This window comes from Bombina bombina, chromosome 3, assembly GCF_027579735.1.
Source record: "Bombina bombina isolate aBomBom1 chromosome 3, aBomBom1.pri, whole genome shotgun sequence".
Classification (NCBI taxonomy): domain Eukaryota; kingdom Metazoa; phylum Chordata; class Amphibia; order Anura; family Bombinatoridae; genus Bombina; species Bombina bombina.
The window spans coordinates 99122629-99145024 of NC_069501.1; the positions used below are offsets into that span (position 1 = coordinate 99122629).

General features: G+C 41.7%; 1 protein-coding gene across 2 annotated transcripts in view; it reads right to left on the reverse strand.

Moving 5' to 3' along the window:
- DYRK1A (dual specificity tyrosine phosphorylation regulated kinase 1A) overlaps nt 1–22396 on the reverse strand; it is an 833667-nt gene that overhangs the window by 477263 nt on the left and 334008 nt on the right. For both annotated transcript variants that reach the window (XR_008401316.1, XM_053705933.1), the window contains exon 6: nt 1711–1899. Coding sequence is in view for 1 of the 2 variants with exons in the window: in XM_053705933.1 (XP_053561908.1) it covers nt 1711–1899 (189 nt within the window). In the remaining variant the exon portion in view is untranslated. The remainder of the gene's footprint in view (nt 1–1710; nt 1900–22396) is intronic.

The following is a 22396-nucleotide window of genomic DNA, read 5'->3' on the forward strand; positions in this document are numbered from 1 at the left end:
AAATTACAAAACTAACTGGCACCCTTTAACACTCCCAATAGCTGGAGCACTCAACACCTCCTGTGAACCAGACAACCCACAAGCAAAACACGAGCATATGGAAGTGAAAACCAACGTTTCCACAGCCGTCACAAGGTGCACCGTGCCAGTCACGAAAAGGGCGCGCAATCTGGAAAGATTGCGTCATTAAAAGAAGGCTGTTATTTTCCATAAAGGCTGTGAGCCTAAGTATAGCTACACATTTGCAGATAGAACCATATAACAAACATGATTAAAAGTCCCCTGTGTTCAATAACCCCCCTCAGGAGATATTAACCCATGATTCCTTATTAAGATAAAAGGAGTCTCACTGGGACCCTACCTTGTTTTGTTAACATTACATTCACATATCAAAATAAAATGAAACTGTCTTACCGGAATCTACGCCGTGGAACAGGAACACGGCCCTTCAAGTGTGACTGATAGTAGCCTCGCTTCTGACATGGACTTGAGTGAAGAAAGGTAGGCAGTGAAACTAGTCAAAGCGAATTACCAAGGAGCTGTTAATATGAGTTGGCATGGGTTTGCAGGAAAACTATCCCTGCATCTCCGAACTCTAAACTTTCATCCAAGCTCTCACTGAAAGGCTGATAGGATTACTTAAAACTCAAGTCCCATTGTGAAGAGTACTACCCTCCATGAGAGACTATTTCTAACTTCTGACACTTCTCTGCCAACCTCATGTGACGAAAGGCAAAGAATGACTGAGGGATGAGGGAAGTGGGGGAGGTATTTAAGCCTTTGGCTGGGGTGTCTTTGCCTCCTCCTGGTAGCCAGGTTCTGTATTTCCCAAAAGTAATGAATGCAGCTGTGGACTCTTCCCTTTTAAGAAGAAAACACACTCTTATTTAGAGACTGGTAATCAAGACATGCTGAAAAATAGGAATGAATAACGTGATTTGAAAGACCGGACTCACTTGGTGTCATTAATTGGCTAAATCAATGTCCTGTCAAAACTATGTGTTGTTCAAAAGATAGTAAAATTACGGACATTGAACATATGTACAGTACTTGACTTCTGATACATGACAGAAAATCTGCCTTATTGCGTATTATAAGGAGCTTCTGGGGGATAGAAACATATCAAATATGTTGTGAAGCATGAGAGCTGTCCATAGTCCTGAAGAAGTTGTCAGCCTGAAGGAAGGGTGAAAACATTTTATTACTTACTTAATTTAATCATGACAAAAATGCTTCCTTAGAAGGATGAGATGCCAGATATTAAATCATTCTCATGTGGCATTAAAAAAATAAGAACATGGCTTAACAGGACATTGGACATGAACAATTCCCACCATTCATATGAAAGAACAATAAATAATAAAAGTAAAATAAAAAAAATTATATATATATATATATATATATATATATATATATATATATAAACCTGAAATGTTTAAATTGTAGAGTCATTGTGAAGGCTGGGCATTATTTTCAATAATAATAATAAAAAAAATCACAATTATCAAACTGCTGTCTGTAATAAATCAGTCAACTGGTGCCGTTTTAGTTCTGGAAGCTCAATTATTATTTTTAGATTATTTCATGTATATTGTTATGATATATATTTTCACAATCCAAATGAAAAATGCTTCCTAGGAAATATGTACAGAGTTCACAACCTTGTCACCGTGATATTCAAATATGCAGATTGCTCAATTAATTTCTCACCTGGCCAAAAGAACCTTTCCCAATGAGAGAGTCAATTTCATATCGATCCATCCACTTCTCCCCATTTTTCACAATATAGTCATAGTTGTCATCATCGTAACCATCGTTGTAAACCTTCCTCTCCTTTTTGTGACTAGAATCATCACCTTGTCCCTGCTGATGCCGCCGTTTCTTTTTTGCATAGTAGACCTATAAAAGGTGTGTAATTAAGAATGTGAATGTTTCTTTCATTCAAAAATTGCTGAAAAAAACATAATTTATGTAAGAACTTACTTAACTGATAAATTAATTTCTTTCATATTGGCAAGAGTCCATGAGATAAGTTTCCCAAACCTCAAAATGCCTATAAATACACCCCTCAAAACACCTACAATTCAGTTTAATGAATAGCCAAGTAGTGGGGTGATAGAAAAAAGGAGTAAAAGGCATCAAAAAAGGAATTGGAAATATAATTGTGCTTTATATAAAAAAAAACACCATAAAAAGGGTGGGTCTCATGGACTCTTGCCAACATGAAAGAAATTAATTTATCAGGTAAGTTCTTACATAAATTATGTTTTCTTTCATGTAATTGGCAAGAGTCAATGAGCTAGTGACGTATGGGATAGTAATACCCAAGATGTGGAACTCCAGAGAAGAGTCACTAGAGAGGGAGGGATACAATAAAAACAGCCATTTTCCACTGAAAAAATTAAATCCACAACCAAAAGAATAAGTTTTTCTCATAAATGAAAAGAAAAAAACTTAAAAAACATAAGCAGAGGAATCAAACTGAAAGAGCTGCCTGAAGAACATGTCTACTAAAAAACAGAATTTATGTTTACCTGATAAATTACTTTCTCCAACGGTGTGTCCGGTCCACGGCGTCATCCTTACTTGTGGGATATTCTCCTCCCCAACAGGAAATGGCAAAGAGCCCAGCAAAGCTGGTCACATGATCCCTCCTAGGCTCCGCCTTCCCCAGTCATTCGACCGACGTAAAGGAGGAATATTTGCATAGGAGAAACCATATGATACCGTGGTGACTGTAGTTAAAGAAAATAAATTATCAGACCTGATTAAAAAACCAGGGCGGGCCGTGGACCGGACACACCGTTGGAGAAAGTAATTTATCAGGTAAACATAAATTCTGTTTTCTCCAACATAGGTGTGTCCGGTCCACGGCGTCATCCTTACTTGTGGGAACCAATACCAAAGCTTTAGGACACGGATGAAGGGAGGGAGCAAATCAGGTCACCTAGATGGAAGGCACCACGGCTTGCAAAACCTTTCTCCCAAAAATAGCCTCAGAAGAAGCAAAAGTATCAAACTTGTAAAATTTAGTAAAAGTGTGCAGTGAAGACCAAGTCGCTGCCTTACATATCTGATCAACAGAAGCCTCGTTCTTGAAGGCCCATGTGGAAGCCACAGCCCTAGTGGAATGAGCTGTGATTCTTTCAGGAGGCTGCCGTCCGGCAGTCTCGTAAGCCAATCTGATGATGCTTTTAATCCAAAAAGAGAGAGAGGTAGAAGTTGCTTTTTGACCTCTCCTTTTACCAGAATAAACAACAAACAAGGAAGATGTTTGTCTAAAATCCTTTGTAGCATCTAAATAGAATTTTAGAGCACGAACAACATCCAAGTTGTGCAACAAACGTTCCTTCTTTGAAACTGGATTCGGACACAAAGAAGGCACGACTATCTCCTGGTTAATGTTTTTGTTAGAAACAACTTTCGGAAGAAAACCAGGTTTAGTACGTATCAACGGAATGTAAGGGTTCAAACGGAACCCCCTGAAGAACTGAAAGAACTAAACTGAGACTCCAAGGAGGAGTCAAAGGTTTGTAAACAGGCTTGATTCTAACCAGAGCCTGAACAAAGGCTTGAACATCTGGCACAGCTGCCAGTTTTTTGTGAAGTAACACAGACAAGGCAGAAATCTGTCCCTTCAAGGAACTAGCAGATAATCCTTTCTCCAAACCTTCTTGAAGGAAGGATAGAATCTTAGGAATTTTTACCTTGTCCCAAGGGAATCCTTTAGATTCACACCAACAGATATATTTTTTCCATATTTTGTGGTAAATTTTTCTAGTTACAGGCTTTCTGGCCTGAACAAGAGTATCAATGACAGAATCTGAGAACCCTCGCTTTGATAAGATCAAGCGTTCAATCTCCAAGCAGTCAGTTGGAGTGAGACCAGATTCGGATGTTCGAACGGACCTTGAACAAGAAGGTCTCGTCTCAAAGGTAGCTTCCATGGTGGAGCCGATGACATATTCACCAGGTCTGCATACCAAGTCCTGCGTGGCCACGCAGGAGCTATCAAGATCACCGATGCTCTCTCCTGATTGATCCTGGCTACCAGCCTGGGAATGAGAGGGAACGGTGGGAATACATAAGCTAGTTTGAAGGTCCAAGGTGCTACTAGTGCATCTACTAGAGTCGCCTTGGGATCCCTGGATCTGGACCCGTAGCAAGGAACCTTGAAGTTCTGACGAGAGGCCATCAGATCCATGTCTGGAATGCCCCACAATTGAGTGATTTGGGCAAAGATTTCCGGATGGAGTTCCCACTCCCCCGGATGAAATGTCTGACGACTCAGAAAATCCGCTTCCCAATTTTCCACTCCTGGGATGTGGATTGCAGACAAGTGGCAGGAGTGAGTCTCCGCCCATTGAATGATTTTGGTCACTTCTTCCATCGCCAGGGAACTCCTTGTTCCCCCCTGATGGTTGATGTACGCAACAGTCGTCATGTTGTCTGATTGAAACCGTATGAACTTGGCCTTTGCTAGCTGAGGCCAAGCCTTGAGAGCATTGAGTATCGCTCTCAGTTCCAGAATATTTATCGGTAGAAGAGATTCTTCCCGAGACCAAAGACCCTGAGCTTTCAGGGGTCCCCAGACCGCGCCCCAGCCCACCAGACTGGCGTCGGTCGTGACAATGACCCACTCTGGTCTGCGGAAGCTCATCCCCTGTGACAGGTTGTCCAGGGACAGCCACCAACGGAGTGAATCTCTGGTCCTCTGATTTACTTGTATCGTCGGAGACAAGTCTGTATAGTCCCCATTCCACTAACTGAGCATGCACAGTTGTAATGGTCTTAGATGAATGCGCGCAAAAGGAACTATGTCCATTGCCGCTACCATCAAACCTATTACTTCCATGCAATGCGCTATGGAAGGAAGAGGAACAGAATGAAGTATTTGACAAGAGTTCAGAAGTTTTGATTTTCTGGCCTCTGTCAGAAAAATCCTCATTTCTAAGGAGTCTATTATTGTTCCCAAGAAGGGAACCCTTGTTGACGGAGACAGAGAACTTTTTTCTACGTTCACTTTCCACCCGTGAGATCTGAGAAAGGCCAGGACAATGTCCGTGTGAGCCTTTGCTTGAGGAAGGGACGACGCTTGAATCAGAATGTCGTCCAAGTAAGGTACTACTGCAATGCCCCTTGGTCTTAGCACCGCTAGAAGGGACCCAAGTACCTTTGTGAAAATCCTTGGAGCAGTGGCTAATCCGAACGGAAGTGCCACAAACTGGTAATGCTTGTCCAGGAATGCGAACCTTAGGAACCGATGATGTTCCTTGTGGATAGGAATATGTAGATACGCATCCTTTAAATCCACCGTGGTCATGAATTGACCTTCCTGGATGGAAGGAAGAATAGTTCGAATGGTTTCCATTTTGAACGATGGAACCTTGAGAAACTTGTTTAGGATCTTGAGATCTAAGATTGGTCTGAATGTTCCCTCTTTTTTGGGAACTACGAACAGATTGGAGTAGAACCCCATCCCTTGTTCTCCTAATGGAACAGGAAGGAATCACTCCCATTTTTAACAGGTCTTCTACACAATGTAAGAATGCCTGTTTTTTTATGTGGTCTGAAGACAATTGAGACCTGTGGAACCTCCCCCTTGGGGGAAGCCCCTTGAATTCCAGAGGATAACCTTGGGAGACTATTTCTAGCGCCCAAGGATCCAGAACATCTCTTGCCCAAGCCTGAGCGAAGAGAGAGAGTCTGCCCCCTACCAGATCCGGTCCCGGATCGGGGGTCAACATCTCATGCTGTCTTGGTAGCAGTGGCAGGTTTCTTGGCCTGCTTTCCTTTGTTCCAGCCTTGCATTGGTCTCCAGGCTGGCTTGGCTTGAGAAGTATTACCCTCTTGCTTAGAGGACGTAGCACTTGGGGCTGGTCCGTTTCTGCGAAAGGGACGAAAATTAGGTTTATTTTTGGCCTTGAAAGACCTATCCTGAGGAAGGGCGTGGCCCTTGCCCCCAGTGATATCAGAGATAATCTCTTTCAAGTCAGGGCCAAACAGCGTTTTCCCCTTGAAAGGAATGTTAAGCAATTTGTTCTTGGAAGACGCATCCGCTGACCAAGATTTTAACCAAAGCGCTCTGCGCGCCACAATAGCAAAACCAGAATTTTTCGCCGCTAACCTAGCCAATTGCAAAGTGGCGTCTAGGGTGAAAGAATTAGCCAATTTGAGAGCACGAATTCTGTCCATAATCTCCTCATAAGAAGAAGAATTATTATTGATCGCCTTTTCTAGCTCATCGAACCAGAAACACGCGGCTGTAGTGACAGGAACAATGCATGAAATTGGTTGTAGAAGGTAACCTTGCTGAACAAACATCTTTTTAAGCAAACCTTCTAATTTTTTATCCATAGGATCTTTGAAAGCACAACTATCTTCTATGGGTATAGTGGTGCGTTTGTTTAGAGTAGAAACCGCCCCCTCGACCTTGGGGACTGTCTGCCATAAGTCCTTTCTGGGGTCGACCATAGGAAACAATTTTTTAAATATGGGGGGAGGGACGAAAGGTATACCGGGCCTTTCCCATTCTTTATTTACAATGTCCGCCACCCGCTTGGGTATAGGAAAAGCTTCGGGGGGCCCCGGGACCTCTAGGAACTTGTCCATTTTACATAGTTTCTCTGGAATGACCAAATTCTCACAATCATCCAGAGTGGATAACACCTCCTTAAGCAGAGCGCGGAGATGTTCCAATTTAAATTTAAATGTAATCACATCAGGTTCAGCTTGTTGAGAAATTTTCCCTGAATCTGAAATTTCTCCCTCAGACAAAACCTCCCTGGCCCCCTCAGATTGGTGTAGGGGCCCTTCAGAACCAATATCATCAGCGTCCTCATGCTCTTCAGTATTTTCTAAAACAGAGCAGTCGCGCTTTCGCTGATAAGTGGGCATTTTGGCTAAAATGTTTTTGATAGAATTATCCATTACAGCCGTTAATTGTTGCATAGTAAGGAGTATTGGCGCGCTAGATGTACTAGGGGCCTCCTGTGTGGGCAAGACTGGTGTAGACGAAGGAGGGGATGATGCAGTACCATGCTTACTCCCCTCACTTGAGGAATCATCTTGGGCATCATTTTCTCTAAATTTTGTGTCACATAAATCACATCTATTTAAATGAGAAGGAACCTTGGCTTCCCCACATTCAGAACACAGTCTATCTGGTAGTTCAGACATGTTAAACAGGCAAAAACTTGATAACAAAGTACAAAAAACGTTTTAAAATAAATCGTTACTGTCACTTTAAATTTTAAACTGAACACACTTTATTACTGCAATTGCGAAAAAGTATGAAGGAATTGTTCAAAATTCACCAAAATTTCACCACAGTGTCTTAAAGCCTTAAAAGTATTGCACACCAAATTTGGAAGCTTTAACCCTTAAAATAACGGAACCGGAGCCGTTTTTATATTTAACCCCTTTACAGTCCCTGGTATCTGCTTTGCTGAGACCCAACCAAGCCCAAAGGGGAATACGATACCAAATGACGCCTTCAGAAAGTCTTTTCTATGTATCAGAGCTCCTCACACATGCATCTGCATGTCATGCTTCTCAAAAACAAGTGCGCAATACAGGCGCGAAAATGAGACTCTGCCTATGATTAGGGAAAGCCCCTAGAGAATAAGGTGTCCAATACAGTGCCTGCCGGTTATTTTACATAATTCCCAAGACTAAAATAATTCCTCAAGGCTATGGAGTATAAAATATAAATCGATTTAGCCCAGAAAATGTCTACAGTCTTAGAAAGCCCTTGTGAAGCCCTTTATTTCTTTCTGTAATAAAAATGGCTTACCGGATCCCATAGGGAAAATGACAGCTTCCAGCATTACATCGTCTTGTTAGAATGTGTCATACCTCAAGCAGCAAAAGTCTGCTCACTGTTCCCCCAACTGAAGTTAATTCCTCTCAACAGTCCTGTGTGGAACAGCCATCGATTTTAGTAACGGTTGCTAAAATCATTTTCCTCTTACAAACAGAAATCTTCATCTCTTTTCTGTTTCAGAGTAAATAGTACATACCAGCACTATTTTAAAATAACAAACTCTTGATTGAATAATAAAAACTACAGTTAAACACTAAAAAACTCTAAGCCATCTCCGTGGAGATGTTGCCTGTACAACGGCAAAGAGAATGACTGGGGAAGGCGGAGCCTAGGAGGGATCATGTGACCAGCTTTGCTGGGCTCTTTGCCATTTCCTGTTGGGGAGGAGAATATCCCACAAGTAAGGATGACGCCGTGGACCGGACACACCTATGTTGGAGAAACTGCTTCTGAAGAGGGAAATACATCAAAACGGTAGAATTTAGTAAATGTATGCAAAGAAGACCAAGTCGCTGCTTTGCAAATCTGATCAACTGAAGCTTCATTCTTAAAAGCCCATGAAGTGGAGACTGATCTAGTAGAATGAGCTGTTATTCTCTGAGACGGGGCCTGACCCAACTTCAAATAAGTCTTATGAATCAAAAACTTTAACCAAGATGCCAAGGAAATGGCAGAAGCTTTATGACCTTTCCCAGACCCAGAAAAGACAACAAATAGACTAGAAGTCTTCCTAAAATCTTTAGTAGCTTCAACATAATATTTCAAAGCTCTTACAACATCCAGAGAATGTAAGGATATTTCCAAAGAATTCTTAGGATTAGGACACAAAGAATGGACAACAATTTCCCTATTAATGTTGTTATAAATCACAACTTTAGGTAAAAATTTAAATGAAGACCGCAAAACTGCCTTATCTTGATGAAACATCAGAAAAGGTGACTCACAAGAGCAGATAATTCAGAAACTCTTCTAGCAGAAGAGATAGCCAATAGGAACAACACTTTCCAAGAAAGTAGTTTAATATCCAAAGAATGCATAGGCTCAAAAGGATGAGCCTGTAAAGCCTTCAAAACTAAATTAAGACTCCAAGGAGGAGAGATTGATTTAATGACAGGCTTGATACAAACCAAAGCCTGAACACCTTTACCCAAACCATCCTGAAGAAACTGTAAAATTCTACGAATTCTAAAAGAATGCCAGGAGAATTTATGAGAAGAACAACATGAAATATAAGTCTTCCAAGATCGATAAAAAATCTTCCTAGAAACAGATTTACGCGCCTGTAACATAGTATCAATCACTGAGTCAGAGAAACCTCTATGACAAAGCACTAAGCGTTCAATTTCCATATCTTCAAATTTAGCAATTTGAGATCCTGATGGAAAAAACATAATTTATGTAAGAACTTACCTGATAAATTCATTTCTTTCATATTGGCAAGAGTCCATGAGCTAGTGACATATGGGATATACAATCCTACCAGGAGGGGCAAAGTTTCCCAAACCTCAAAATGCCTATAAATACACCCCTCACCACACCCACAATTCAGTTTAACGAATAGCCAAGCAGTGGGGTGATAAAGAAAGGAGTAGAACGCATCAACAAAGGAAATTTGGAAATAATTGTGCTTTATACAAAAAATCAAAACCACCATAAAAGGGGTGGGCCTCATGGACTCTTGCCAATATGAAAGAAAATAATTTATCAGGTAAGTTCTTACATAAATTATGTTTTCTTTCATGTAATTGGCAACAGTCCATGAGCTAGTGACATATGGGATATCAATACCCAAGATGTGGAGTCTTCCACTCAAGAGTCACTAGATAGGGAGGGAACAAAAATAAAAACAGCCATATTCCGCTGAAAAAATTAATCCACAATCCAAAACCAAAATAAGTTTATTTCATCTTGAAAGAAAAAAACTTAAATCAAAAGCAGAAGAATCAAACTGAAACAGCTGCCTGAAGAACTTTTCTACCAAAAACTGCTTCCGAGGAAGCAAATACATCAAAACAGTAGAATTTAGTAAATGTATGCAAAGAGGACCAAGTCGCTGCTTTGCAAATCTGATCAACTGAAGCTTCATTCTTAAAAGCCCACAAAGTGGAAACTGATCTAGTAGAATGAGCTGAAATTCTCTGAGGCGGGGCCTGACCCGACTCCAAATAAGCTTGATGAATCAAAAGTTTCAACTAAGAAGCCAAGGAACTAGCAGAAGCCTTCAGACCTTTCCTAGGACCAGAAAATAAAACAAATAGACTGGAAGTCTTCCTGAAATCTTTAGTAGCTTCCACATAATATTTCAAAGCTCTTACCACATCCAAAGAATGTAAGGATCTCTCCAAAGAATTCATAGGATTAAGACATAAGGAAGGGACAACAATTTCTCTACTAATGTTGTTAGAATTCACAACCTTAGGTAAAAATTGAAAGGAAGTCTGCAAAACTGCCTTATCCTGATGAAAAATCAGAAAAGGAGAAAGAGCAGATAGCTTAGAAACTTCTAGCAGAAGAGATAGCCAAAAGGAACAACACTTTCCAAGAAAGTAGTTTAATGTCCAAAGAATGCTCAAATGGAGGAGCCTGTAACGCCTTCAGAACCAAATTAAGACTCCAAGGAGGAGAAATTGATTTAATGACATGCTTAATACGAACTAAAGCCTGTACAAAAAAGTGAATATTAGGAAGTATAGCAATCTTTCTGTGAAATAAAACAAAAAGAGCGGAGATTTGTCCTTTCAAGGAACTTGCAGACAAACCCTTATCCAAACCATCCTGAAGGAACTGTACAATTCTAGCAATTCTAAAAGAATGCCAGGAGAATTTATGAGAAGAAGAACACCATGAAATGTAATTCTTCCAAACTCTATAATAAATCTTTCTAGAGACAGATTTACGAGCTTGTAACAAAGTATTAATCACTGAGTCAGAGAAACCTCTATGACTTAGAACTAAGCGTTCAATATCCACACCTTCAAATTTAATGATTTGAGATCCTGATGGAAAAACGGACCTTGAGATAGTAGATCCGGCCGTAACGGAAGTGGCCAAGGCGGGCAACTGGACATCCGCACCAGATCCGCATACCAAAACCTGTGTGGCCATGCTGGAGCCACCAGCAGCACAAAAGACTTTTCCATGATGATTTTGGAGATCACTCTTGGAAGGAGAACTAGAGGCGGGAAGATGTAAGCAGGATGATAACACCAAGGAAGTGTCAGTGCATCCACTGCTTCCGCCTGAACATTCCTGGACCTGGACAGGTATCTGGGAAGTTTCTTGTATAGATGAGAGGCCATGAGATCTATCTCTGGAAGACCCCACATCTGAACAATCTGAGAAAACACATCTGGATGGAGAGACCACTCCCCTGGATGTAAAGTCTGGCAGCTGAGATAATCCGCCTCCCAATTGTCTACACCTGGAATATGCACCGCAGAGATTAGACAGGAGCTGGATTCCGCCCAAGCAGGTATCCGAGATACTTCTTTCATAGCTTGGGGACTATGAGTCCCACCCTGATGATTGACATAAGCCACAGTTGTGATATTGTCTGTCTGAAAACAAATGAACGGTTCTCTCTTTAGCAGAGGCAAAAACTGAAGAGCCCTGAGAATTGCACAGAGTTCTAAAATATTTATTGGTAATCTCGCCTCTTGAGATTTACAAACCCATTGTGCTGTCAGAGATCCCCAAACAGCTCCCCAACCTGAAAGACTTGCATCTGTTGAGATCACAGTTCAGGTTGGCCGAACAAAAGAGGCCCCTTGAACCAAACAATGGTGATCTATTCACCATGTACATTGGGATTCAAGGATATTAATTGTGATATCTTTGTATAATCCCTGCACCATTGATTCAGAATGCAAAGCTGTAGAGGTCTCATGTGAAAACGAGCAAAGGGGATCGCGTCCGATGCTGCAGTCATGACACCTAAAACTTCCATGCACATAGCCACTGAAGGGAATGACTGAGACTGAAGGTGCCGGCATGCTGCAACCAATTTTAAACGTCTCTTGTCTGTTAGAGACAGAGTCATGGACACTGAATCTATCTGGAAACCTTAAAAGGTGACCCTTGTCTGAGGAATCAAGAAACCTTTTGGTAAATTGATCCTCCAACCATGTTTCCGAAGAAACAACACTAGTTGATTCGTTTGAGATTCTGCAGTATGTAAAGACTGAGCTAGTACCAAGATATCGTCCAAATAAGGAAACACCGCAATACCCTGTTCTCTGATTACAGATAGTAGGGCACCAAGAACCTTTGAAAAGATTCTTGGAGCTGTTGCTAGGCCAAATGGAAGAGCAACAAATTGGTAATACTTGTCTAGAAAAGAGAATCTCAGAAACTGATAGTGTTCTGGATGAATCGGAATATGAAGGTATGCATCCTGCAAGTCTATTGTGGACATATAATGTCCTTGCTGAACAAAAGGCAGAATAGTCCTTATAGTCACCATCTTGAAAGTTGGTACTCTTACATAACGATTCAAAATTTTCATATCCAGAACTGGTCTGAACAAATGTTCTTTCTTTTGTACAATGAATAGGTTTGAATAAAACCACAAACCTTGTTCCTGAGAAAGAACTGGCATGATTACCCCTGAAGACTCCATGTCTGAAACACACTTCTGAAAAGCCTGAGCTTTTACTGGATTTAGAGGGATGCGTGAGAGAAAAAATCTTCTCACAGGAGGTCTTACTTTGAAACCCTTGAGAGACAATGCTCTGAATCCAATGATTTTGGACAGATTTTATCCAAAAATCCTTGAAAAACCAGCTGAGCTGGAATGAGTGCCGCACCTTCATGTGGACTTAGGGGCAGACTTTGGGTTCCTAATTGGCTTGGATTTATTACAATTTGAGGAAGGCTTCCAACTGGAAGCAGATTCCTTGGGAGGAGGATTGAGTTTTTGTTCCTTATTCTGACGAAAGGAACGAAAACGGTTAGAAGCCTTAGATTTACCCTTAGGCTTTTTATCCTGAGGCAAAAAAACTCCTTTTCCTCCAGTGACAGTTGAAATATTAGAATCCAACTGAGAACCAAATAAATTATTACCTTGGAAAGAAAGAGATAGTAATCTAGATTTAGATGTCATATCAGCATTCCAAGATTTAAGCCACAAAGCTCTTCTAGGCTAATACAGCTAAAGACATGGATCTAACATCAATTTTGATAATATCAAAAATGGCATCACAAATAAAATTATTAGCATGTTGCAGTAAGCGAGTAATGCTAGATATGTCAGGATCCAATTCTCGTTGCGCTAAATTCTCCAACCAAAACGTTGAGGCAGCCGCAACATCAGCCAAAGAAATAGCAGGTCTGAGAAGATGACCTGAATATAAATAGGCCTTCGTTAGATAGGATTCAAGCTTCATATCTAAAGGATCCTTAAAGGAAGTACTATCTTCCATAGGAATAGTGGTACGTTTAGCAAGAGTAGAAATAGCCCCATCAACTTTGGGGATTTTTTCCCAAAACTCTATAGATTTTGCTGGATACAGTTTTTTAAACCTTGAAGAAGGAATAAAAGTACCTGGCTTATTCCATTCCCTAGAAATCATATCAGAAATAGTCTCAGGAATAGGAAAAACCCCTGGGGAAACCACAGGAGGTTAAAAAAACAGAATTTAAGCTTACATGATAAATTTCTTTCTCTTACGGTGTATTCAGTCCACGGATTCATCCTTACTTGTGGGATATTCTCAATCCCTACAGGAAGTGGCAAAGAGAGCACACAGCAAAGCTGTCCATATATATAAATTTGAACCTGACTTAAATGTCAGGGCGGGCCGTAGACTGAATACACCGTAAGAGAAAGAAATTTATCAGGTAAGCATAAATTCTGTTTTCTCTTACTTGGTGTATTCAGTCCACGGATTCATCCTTACTTGTGGGATACCAATACCAAAGCAATAGGACACGGATGAAGGGAGGGAACAAGTCAGGTAACCTAAATGGAAGGCACCACTGCTTGCAAAACCTCTCTCCCAAAAATAGCCTCCGAAGAAGCAAAAGTATCAAATTTGTAAAATTTGGCGAATGTATGCAGTGAAGACCAAGTCGCTGCCTTACAAATCTGTTCAACAGAAGCCTCATTCTTAAAAGCCCATGTGGAAGCCACAGCTCTGGTGGAATGAGCTGTAATTCGTTCGGGAGGCTGCTGTCCAGCAGTCTCATAAGCCAATCTGATGATGCATTTCAGCCAAAAGGAAAGAGGTAGCAGTCGCTTTCTGACCTCTCCTCTTACCAGAGTAGACAACAAACAAGGATGATGTTTGTCTGAAATCTTTAGTCGCTTTTAAATAGAACTTTAAAGCACGAACCACGTCAAGATTGTGTAAAAGTCGTTCCTTCCTAGAAACTGGATTAGGACACAGAGAAGAAACAATAATTTCCTGGTTAAAATTCTTATTAGAAACCACTTTTGGAAGAAAACCAGGTTTGGTACGCAAAACAACCTTATCTGCATGGAACACCAGATAGGGTGAATAACACTGCAAAGCAGACAATTCAGAAACTCTTCGAGCAGAAGAAATGGCTACTAAAAACAAAACTTTCCAAGATAATAACATAATATCTATGGAATGTAAAGGTTCAAACGGAACCCCTTGAAGAACTGAAAGAACTAAATTTAGACTCCAAGGAGGAGCCACAGGCTTCTAAACAGGCTTGATTCTAACTAGGGCCTGTGCAAGCACCTGAACGTCTGGTATAGCTGCCAGGCGCTTATGTAACACAATAGACAGAGCAGATATCTGTCCTTTTAAGGAACTAGCTGACAGACCTTTCACCAATTCTTCTTGGAGAAAAGCCAGTATCCTTAGAATCCTAACCTTACTCCACGAGTAACCCTTGGATTCACACCAACCAAGATATTTCCGCCATATCTTATGGTAAATTTTCCTGGTGACAGTCTTTCTGGCCTGTATCAGAGTATCTATAACTGATTTAGAAAAACCACTCTGAGCTATGATTAAGCGTTCAATCTCCAAGCAGTCAGTTGCAGAGAAACTAGATTTGGATGCTTGAAAGGACCTTGAATTAGAAGATCCTGCCTCGATGGCAGTTTCCATGGTGGGACCGATGACATGTCCACTAGGTCTGCATACCAAGTCCTGTGTGGCCACGCAGGCGCTATCAGAATTACCGAAGCCTTCTCCTCTTTGATTCTGGCTATTAGCCGAGGGAGAAGAGGAAACGGTGGAAAGACATAAGCTAGACTGAATGACCAAGGCGCTATTAAAGCATCTATCAATGCCGCCTTGGGATCCCTGGATCTGGATCCATAAAGGGGAAGTTTGGTGTTCTGACGGGACGCCATCAGATCCAATTCTGGAATGCCCCATAGCTGGGTTAGCTGAGCAAAGACCTCCGGGTGGAGATCCCACTCCCCCGGATGGAAAGTCTGACGACTCAGATAATCCGCCTCCCAGTTGTCTACTCCTGGGATGTGAATTGCAGATAGATGGCAGGAGTGATCCTCCGCCCATTTGATGATCTTGGTTACTTCCAACATCGCCAGGGAACTCTTTGTTCCTCCCTGATGATTGATGTACGCTACAGTCGTGATGTTGTCCGACTGAAATCTGATGAATTTGGAATCCGCTAGTTGAGGCCATGCTTGGAGCGTGTTGAAAATCGCTCTCAGCTCCAAAATGTTTATCGGGAGAAGAGATTCTTCCCGAAACCATAGACCCTGAGCCTTCAGGGAGTTCCAGACCGCACACCAGCCTAACAGACTGGCATCGGTCGTGACAATGATCCACTCCTGTCTGCGGAAACTCATTCCCTGAGACAGGTGATCTTGAGACAACCACCAGAGAAGAGAGTCTCTGGTTTTCTGGTCCATTTGTATTTGAGGAGATAAATCTGCGTAATCCCCATTCCACTGCTTGAGCATGCACAGTTGCAGTGGTCTTAGATGAATTCGGGCAAAAGGGACTACGTCCATTGCCGCCACCATTAAACCAATTACCTCCATGCACTGAGCCACAGATGGCCGAGGAATGGAATGAAGAACTCGGCAGCTGTTCAACAGTTTGGACTTCCTGACCTCTGTCAGAAAGATTTTCATTTCTACCGAGTCTATTAGTGTTCCCAGGAAGGGAACCCTTGTAAGCGGGGACAGAGAACTCTTTTCTACGTTCACCTTCCACCCATGAGACCTTAGAAAGGCCAGAACAATGTTCGTATGAGCCATGGCTCTGTGGAAAGACGACGCCTGTATTAATATGTCGTCTAGGTATGGTGCTCCTGCAATGCCCCGCGGTCTTAGCACCGCCAAAAGGGACCCTAGCACCATTGTGAAAATTCTGGGAGCGGTGGCCAACCCGAAAGGAAGGGCCACGAACTGGTAATGTTTGTCCAGAAAGGCGAACCTTAGGAACTGATGGTGATCTTTGTGGATAGGAATATGTAGGTACGCATCCTTTAAATCCACGGTAGTCATATATTGACCTTCCTGGATCATCGGCAAGATTGTCCGAATGGTTTCCATATTGAAAAACGGAACTCTGAGGAATTTGTTTAGAATCTTTAGATCCAGGATTGGCCTGAAAGTTCCCTCCTTTTTGGGAACTACGAACAGGTTTGAGTAAAAGCCCAGTCCTTGTTCTGCAATTGGAACTGGGTGTATTACTCCCATCTTTAGGAGATCTTCTACACAGCGTAAGAACGCCTGTTTCTTTGTTTGGTCTGAAGACAAACGAGAACTGTGGAACCTTCCCCTTGGGGGAGAATCCTTGAATTCTAGAAGGTACCCCTGAGCAACTATTTCTAATGCCCAGGGATCCGGAACGTCTCTTGCCTGAGCAAAGAGATAAAGTCTGCACCCTACTAGATCTGGTCCTGGATCGGGGGCTACCCCTTCTTGCTGTCTTGGTAGCAGGAGCAGGCTTCTTGGCCTGTTTACCCTTATTCCAGCCCTGCAAGGGTTTCCAGGTTGCTTTGGGCTGGGAAGCGTTATCTTGCTTTGCGACAACAGAGGTTGCAGCAGGTCCGCTTCTGAAGTTGCGAAAGGAGCGAAAATTAGCCTTGTTTTTGGCCTTAAACGGCCTATCTTGTGGAAGGGCATGACCCTTGCCCCCAGTGATATCTGAAATAATTTCTTTCAGCTCTGGGCCAAAAAAGGGTTTTCCCCTTGAAGGGAATATTTAGCAGTTTTGTTTTGGACGACACATCCGCCGACCATGATTTGAGCCAAAGCGCTCTTCGCGCCATGATGGCAAAACCAGAGTTTTTCGCCGCTAGTTTAGCTAACTGAAAAGCGGCATCAGTGATAAAAGAATTAGCCAGCTTTAGAGCATGAATTCTATCCAAGACCTCATCGTATGAAGTCTCCCTCTGGAGCGACTCCTCCAGGGCTTCAAACCAAAAAGCCGCTGCAGTAGTTACAGGAATTATGCAGGCAATTGGTTGAAGAAGAAAACCTTGCTGAACAAAAATTTTCTTCAGCAATCCTTCCAATTTTTTTATCCATAGGATCTTTGAAAGCACAACTGTCCTCTATTGGTATAGTTGTACGCTTAGCAAGTGTTGAAACAGCCCCCTCTACCTTAGGGACCGTCTGCCACTCGTCCCGCCCGTGGTCGTTTATGGGGAACATTTTCTTAAAGATAGGGGGGGAACAAAGGGTACACCTGGTCTCTCCCACTCCCTAGTCACAATATCCGCCACCCTCTTTGGGATCGGAAATGCCTCCGTGTGAACAGGGACCTCTAAAAACCTGTCCATCTTACACAATTTTTCTGGGACCACCATGGGGTCACAATCATCTAGCGTAGCTAAAACCTCCTTAAGCATTACGCGGAGGTGTTCCAGCTTAAATTTAAACGCTAAGGAATCTGAATCTGCCCGCTGAGAAACTTTTCCTGTATCTGAAATTTCTCCCTCAGACAGACCTTCCCTCACTCACTGCTATTTCTGAGTTTTGTGAGGGTACTACAGATAAATTATCCACAGTGTCTGATTGCTCATCCTCTGTATTTAAAACTGAGCTATCACGCTTTCTTGGAAAAACTGGCAGTTTAGATAAAAATGCTGCAAGAGAATTATCCATTAATGCAGCTAATTGTTGTAAAGTAATAGGGGCCAATGCGCTAGAGGTACTAGGCATCGCTTGCGCGGGCGTAACTGGTGTCGACACATGGGGAGAGGAAGAAGGACTATCCTCATTACCCTCTGTTAAAGAATCATCTTGGGCTACATTTTTAATTGTCACTGGATGGTCTTTAAAATGCTTAGATGTTTTAGCACACTTGACACACAAATGCAATGGGGGTACCGCCATGGCTTTTAAACATAAAGAACAAGGTCTATCTGAAGTCTCAGACATGTTTGACAGAGTTATACAGCACTACAATACAGAAAAAAAATCACTTTTTGAAAAAACTTTACTGTGTCTTTAAATAATAAAAAGCACACACTTTTTTTCCAAATCATCAAAAAACATCCGATCTTAATGAAATTTTCACCACATGATCCTAATGCTTTGAAATGATTACACACACATTTTCAAATCAATTAACCCCTTATTGACCAAACCGGAGCAAATTGCAGTAAACAACCGGTTTAACACACTACAGCACGGTGCCACAGTCTTTGCTGCGGCCCTACCTTTCCTTAGGGTTATTTGAAGCAGAAATATAAGCCTCCTTGATGTCCTCCTGCACTCTCAGGACTCTACACATGAAGCTGCATGAGCGGTCTTGAAAATCAACTGCGCAACTGAGGAGCGAAAATGAGGCCCCCTCCCTCTTCAGTCCAGAGTTATGGGGCCTTCCTGAGTCAGACTAGGTGTCTGATAATATGCCAGGCGAAATAAAAAACCCAAAAAGTGTTTACAACGTTTCAAACACTTAAATAAATCTAAGATTCCATCAATAAAATAATCGATTTAGCCCATCACAGTGTCTACCGGTATTTAAGCCCTTAACTGAAGCCATCCTTCTATACTGCGTTTCAGAAAATGGCTTACCTTCTCTCATGGGGATTTCTGTCAGTCTTCTAGCATTACCAGGTCTTGTTAGAAATAAATGACTGAGCATACCTTAAGCAGTTAAGCCTGCAAACTGTTCCCCCCAACTGAAGTTCTCCGGTACTCAACAGTCCTGTGTGGGAACAGCAATTGATTTTAGTTACAACATGCTAAAATCTTTTTCCTCTCAGCAGAAATCTTCATCACTTTCTGCCTCAGAGTAAATAGTACAAAACGGCACTATTTTAAAATAACAAACTCTTGATTGAAGAAATAAAAACTACAAATCTAACACCACAAACTCTTTACCCTCCCGTGGAGATGCTACTTGTTAGAGCGGCAAAGAGAATGACTGGGGGGGGGGGGGGGGGCGGAGCCTGAGGGGAGCTATATGGACCGCTTTGCTGTGTGCTCTCTTTGCCACTTCCTGTAGGGATTGAGAATATCCCACAAGTAAGGATGAATCCGTGGACTGAATACACCAAGTAAGAGAAACAGCATTTAAACATTTATTAGACTGAACGTCAATAGGACTGGTTACCTCAATATCCAAAGTAATTAACATTTCTTTTAATAAAGAACGCATATACTCTATTTTAAATAAATAAGTAGATTTGTCAGTGTCAATGTCTGAGGAAGGATCTTCTGAATCAGATAGATCCTCATCAGAAGAGGATAAATTATTATGTTGCTGGTCATTTGAAATTTCATCAACTAAATGAGAAGTTTTAAAAGACCTTTTACGTTTATTAGAAGGTGGAAATGCAGACAAAGCCTTCAGAATAGAATCAAACAAATTCTTTAAAATTTACAGGTATATCATGTACATTAGAAGTTGAAGGAACTGCAACTGGCAATGTACTATTACTGATGGAAACACTATCTGCATGTAAAAGTTTATCATGACAACTATTACAAATGACATTTGGTGGAATAATTTCTACACTTTTACAACAAATGCACTTAGCTTTGGTAGAACCGATGTCAGGCAGCAATGTTCCAGCAGAAACTTCTGAGGCAGGATCAGATTGGGACACCTTGCTCAATGTAAGAGAAAAAACAACATATAAAGCAAAATTATCTATTTCCTTATATGACAGTTTCAGGAATGGGAAAAAATGCAAAAGCATAGGCCTCTGATAGAGAAAAAAGCAAGAGGCAAACATTAATAGGGTATTGAAATAATGAAAAAAATAACCGGAAATAACACACTCACGTTACAAATGACGCTGCCGTGTGAAAGGTCTCGGCGTCACGTATGACACCGGAAATGACGAAGTTGCGTCATAAACGTCTTTTTCTGTGCCAAAAAAATTTTGCGCCAAGAATGACGCAATAAAGTTTAGCATTTGACGCACCCGTGGGCCTAATACCCGCAATAGCAAGAAGTAGTCAATTGAAAAAAAGACTAAAACCCCAGGTAAGAAATAAATTTCTTAAAATGTTTAAATTCCCCAAATATGAAACTGACAGTCTGCTGAAGGAAATACATGAACCTGACTCATAGCAAATATAAGTACAATACATATATTTAGAACTTTATATAAATGCATAAAGTGCCAAACCATAGCTGAGGTGTCTTAAGAAATAAAAAACATACTTGCCAAAAGACACCCATCCACATATAGCAGATAGCCAAACCAGTACTAAAACAGTTATTAGTAGAGGTAATAGTAAATTGAGAGTATATCGTCGATCTGAAAAGGGAGGAAGGAGATGAATCTCTACGACCGATAACAGAGAACCTATGAAATAGACCACTGTTATGGAAATCATCATATTCAAATAAGTGATACAACCTTCACGTCCCTCTGACATTCGCTGTACTCTGAGAGGAATTGGGCTTCAACAATGCTGAGAAGCGCATATCAACGTAGAAATCTTAGCACAAACTTACTTCACCACCTCCATAGGAGGCAAAGTTTGTAAAACTGAATTGTGGGTGTGGTGAGGGGTGTATTTATAGGCATTTTGAGGTTTGAGAAACTTTGCCCATCCTGGTAGGATTGTATATCCCATATGTCACTAGCTCATGGACTCTTGCCAATTACATGAAAGAAACGGTCCTTGAGACAGAAGGTATAATCTTAAAAGGAAGTGGCCAAGGTTGACAACTGAACACCCGGACAAGGTCCGCATACCAGAACCTGTGAGGCCATGCTGGAGCTACCAGAAACACAAAAGAATGTTCCATGATGATTTTGGAAATCACTCTTTGAAGAAGAACTAGAGGCAGAAAGATATAAGCAGGTTGGTAAAACCAAGGAACTGCTAAAGCATCCACCGACTCCGCCTGAGGATACCTGGACCTGGATAGGTATCTGGGAATTTTCTTGTTTAGATGAAAAAACACATCTGGATGGAAAGACCACTCCCCCGGATGTAAAGTCTGGCGGCTGAGATAATCTGCTTCCCAATTGTCTATACCTGGGATATGTACCGCAGAAATTAGACAAGAGCTGGATTCCGCCAAAGCAAGTATCCAAGATACTTCCTTCATAGCTAGGGGACTGCGAGTCCCGCCCTGATGATTGACATATGCCACAGTTGTGACATTGTCTGTCTGTAAACAAATGCATGGTTCTTTCTTCAACAGAGGCCAAACCAGAAGAGCGCAGAAAATAGCACGGAGTTCCAAAACATTGATTGGTAACCTCACCTCTTGAGATTTCCAGGTCTAAATACAGGCTTAATTCTAGATAGAGCCTGACAAAAAGACTGAACATCTGATACATTTGCCAAACGTTTGTGAAACAGAATTGACAAAGCTGAAATTTGTCCCTATAAGGAACTTGCTGATAACCCTTTCTCCAATCCTTCTTGGAGAAAAGAAAAAATTATAGGAATCCTAACTTTACTCCATGAGTAACCCATGGATTCACACCAAAATATATTTACGCCATATCTTATGATAGATTTTTCTAGTGACAGGCTTTCTAGCCTGTATCAAAGTATTGATAACTGAACCAGAGAATCCTCGCTTCGATAAAATCAAGCATTCAATCTTCACGCAGTCAGTTGCAGAGAAATTAGATTTGGATGTTGGAAAGGACCTTGAATGAAAAGGTCCTGTCTCAACAGAAGTTTCCACGGTGGCAGAGAGGACATGTCCACTAGATCCGCATAACAAGTCCTGCGTGACCACGCAGGCGCTATCAGGATCACTGAAGCTCTCTCCTGTCTGATTCGAGCAAACACGCGTGGTAGGAGAGGAAACGGCAGAAACACATAAGCTAGGCCGAACAACCAAGGTACTGCCAAGGCATCTATCAGTTCGGCCTGAGGATCCCTTGAGGGATCCCTTGACCGGGATCCGTATCTTGGAAGCTTGGCATTCTGACGAGATGCCATCAAAACCAATTCCGGTCTGCCCCATCTGAGAATCAATGAGGCAAATACCTCCGGGTGAAGTTCCCACTCCCCTGGATGAAAAGTCTGTCGACTTAGAAAATCTGCTTCCCAGTTCTCTACCCCTTGGATGTAGATTGTTGACAGATGACAAGAGTGGGCCTCTGCCCAACTGATTATCTTGGACACTTTTATCATCGCTAAGGAACTCCTTGTTCCCCCCTGATGATTGACATATG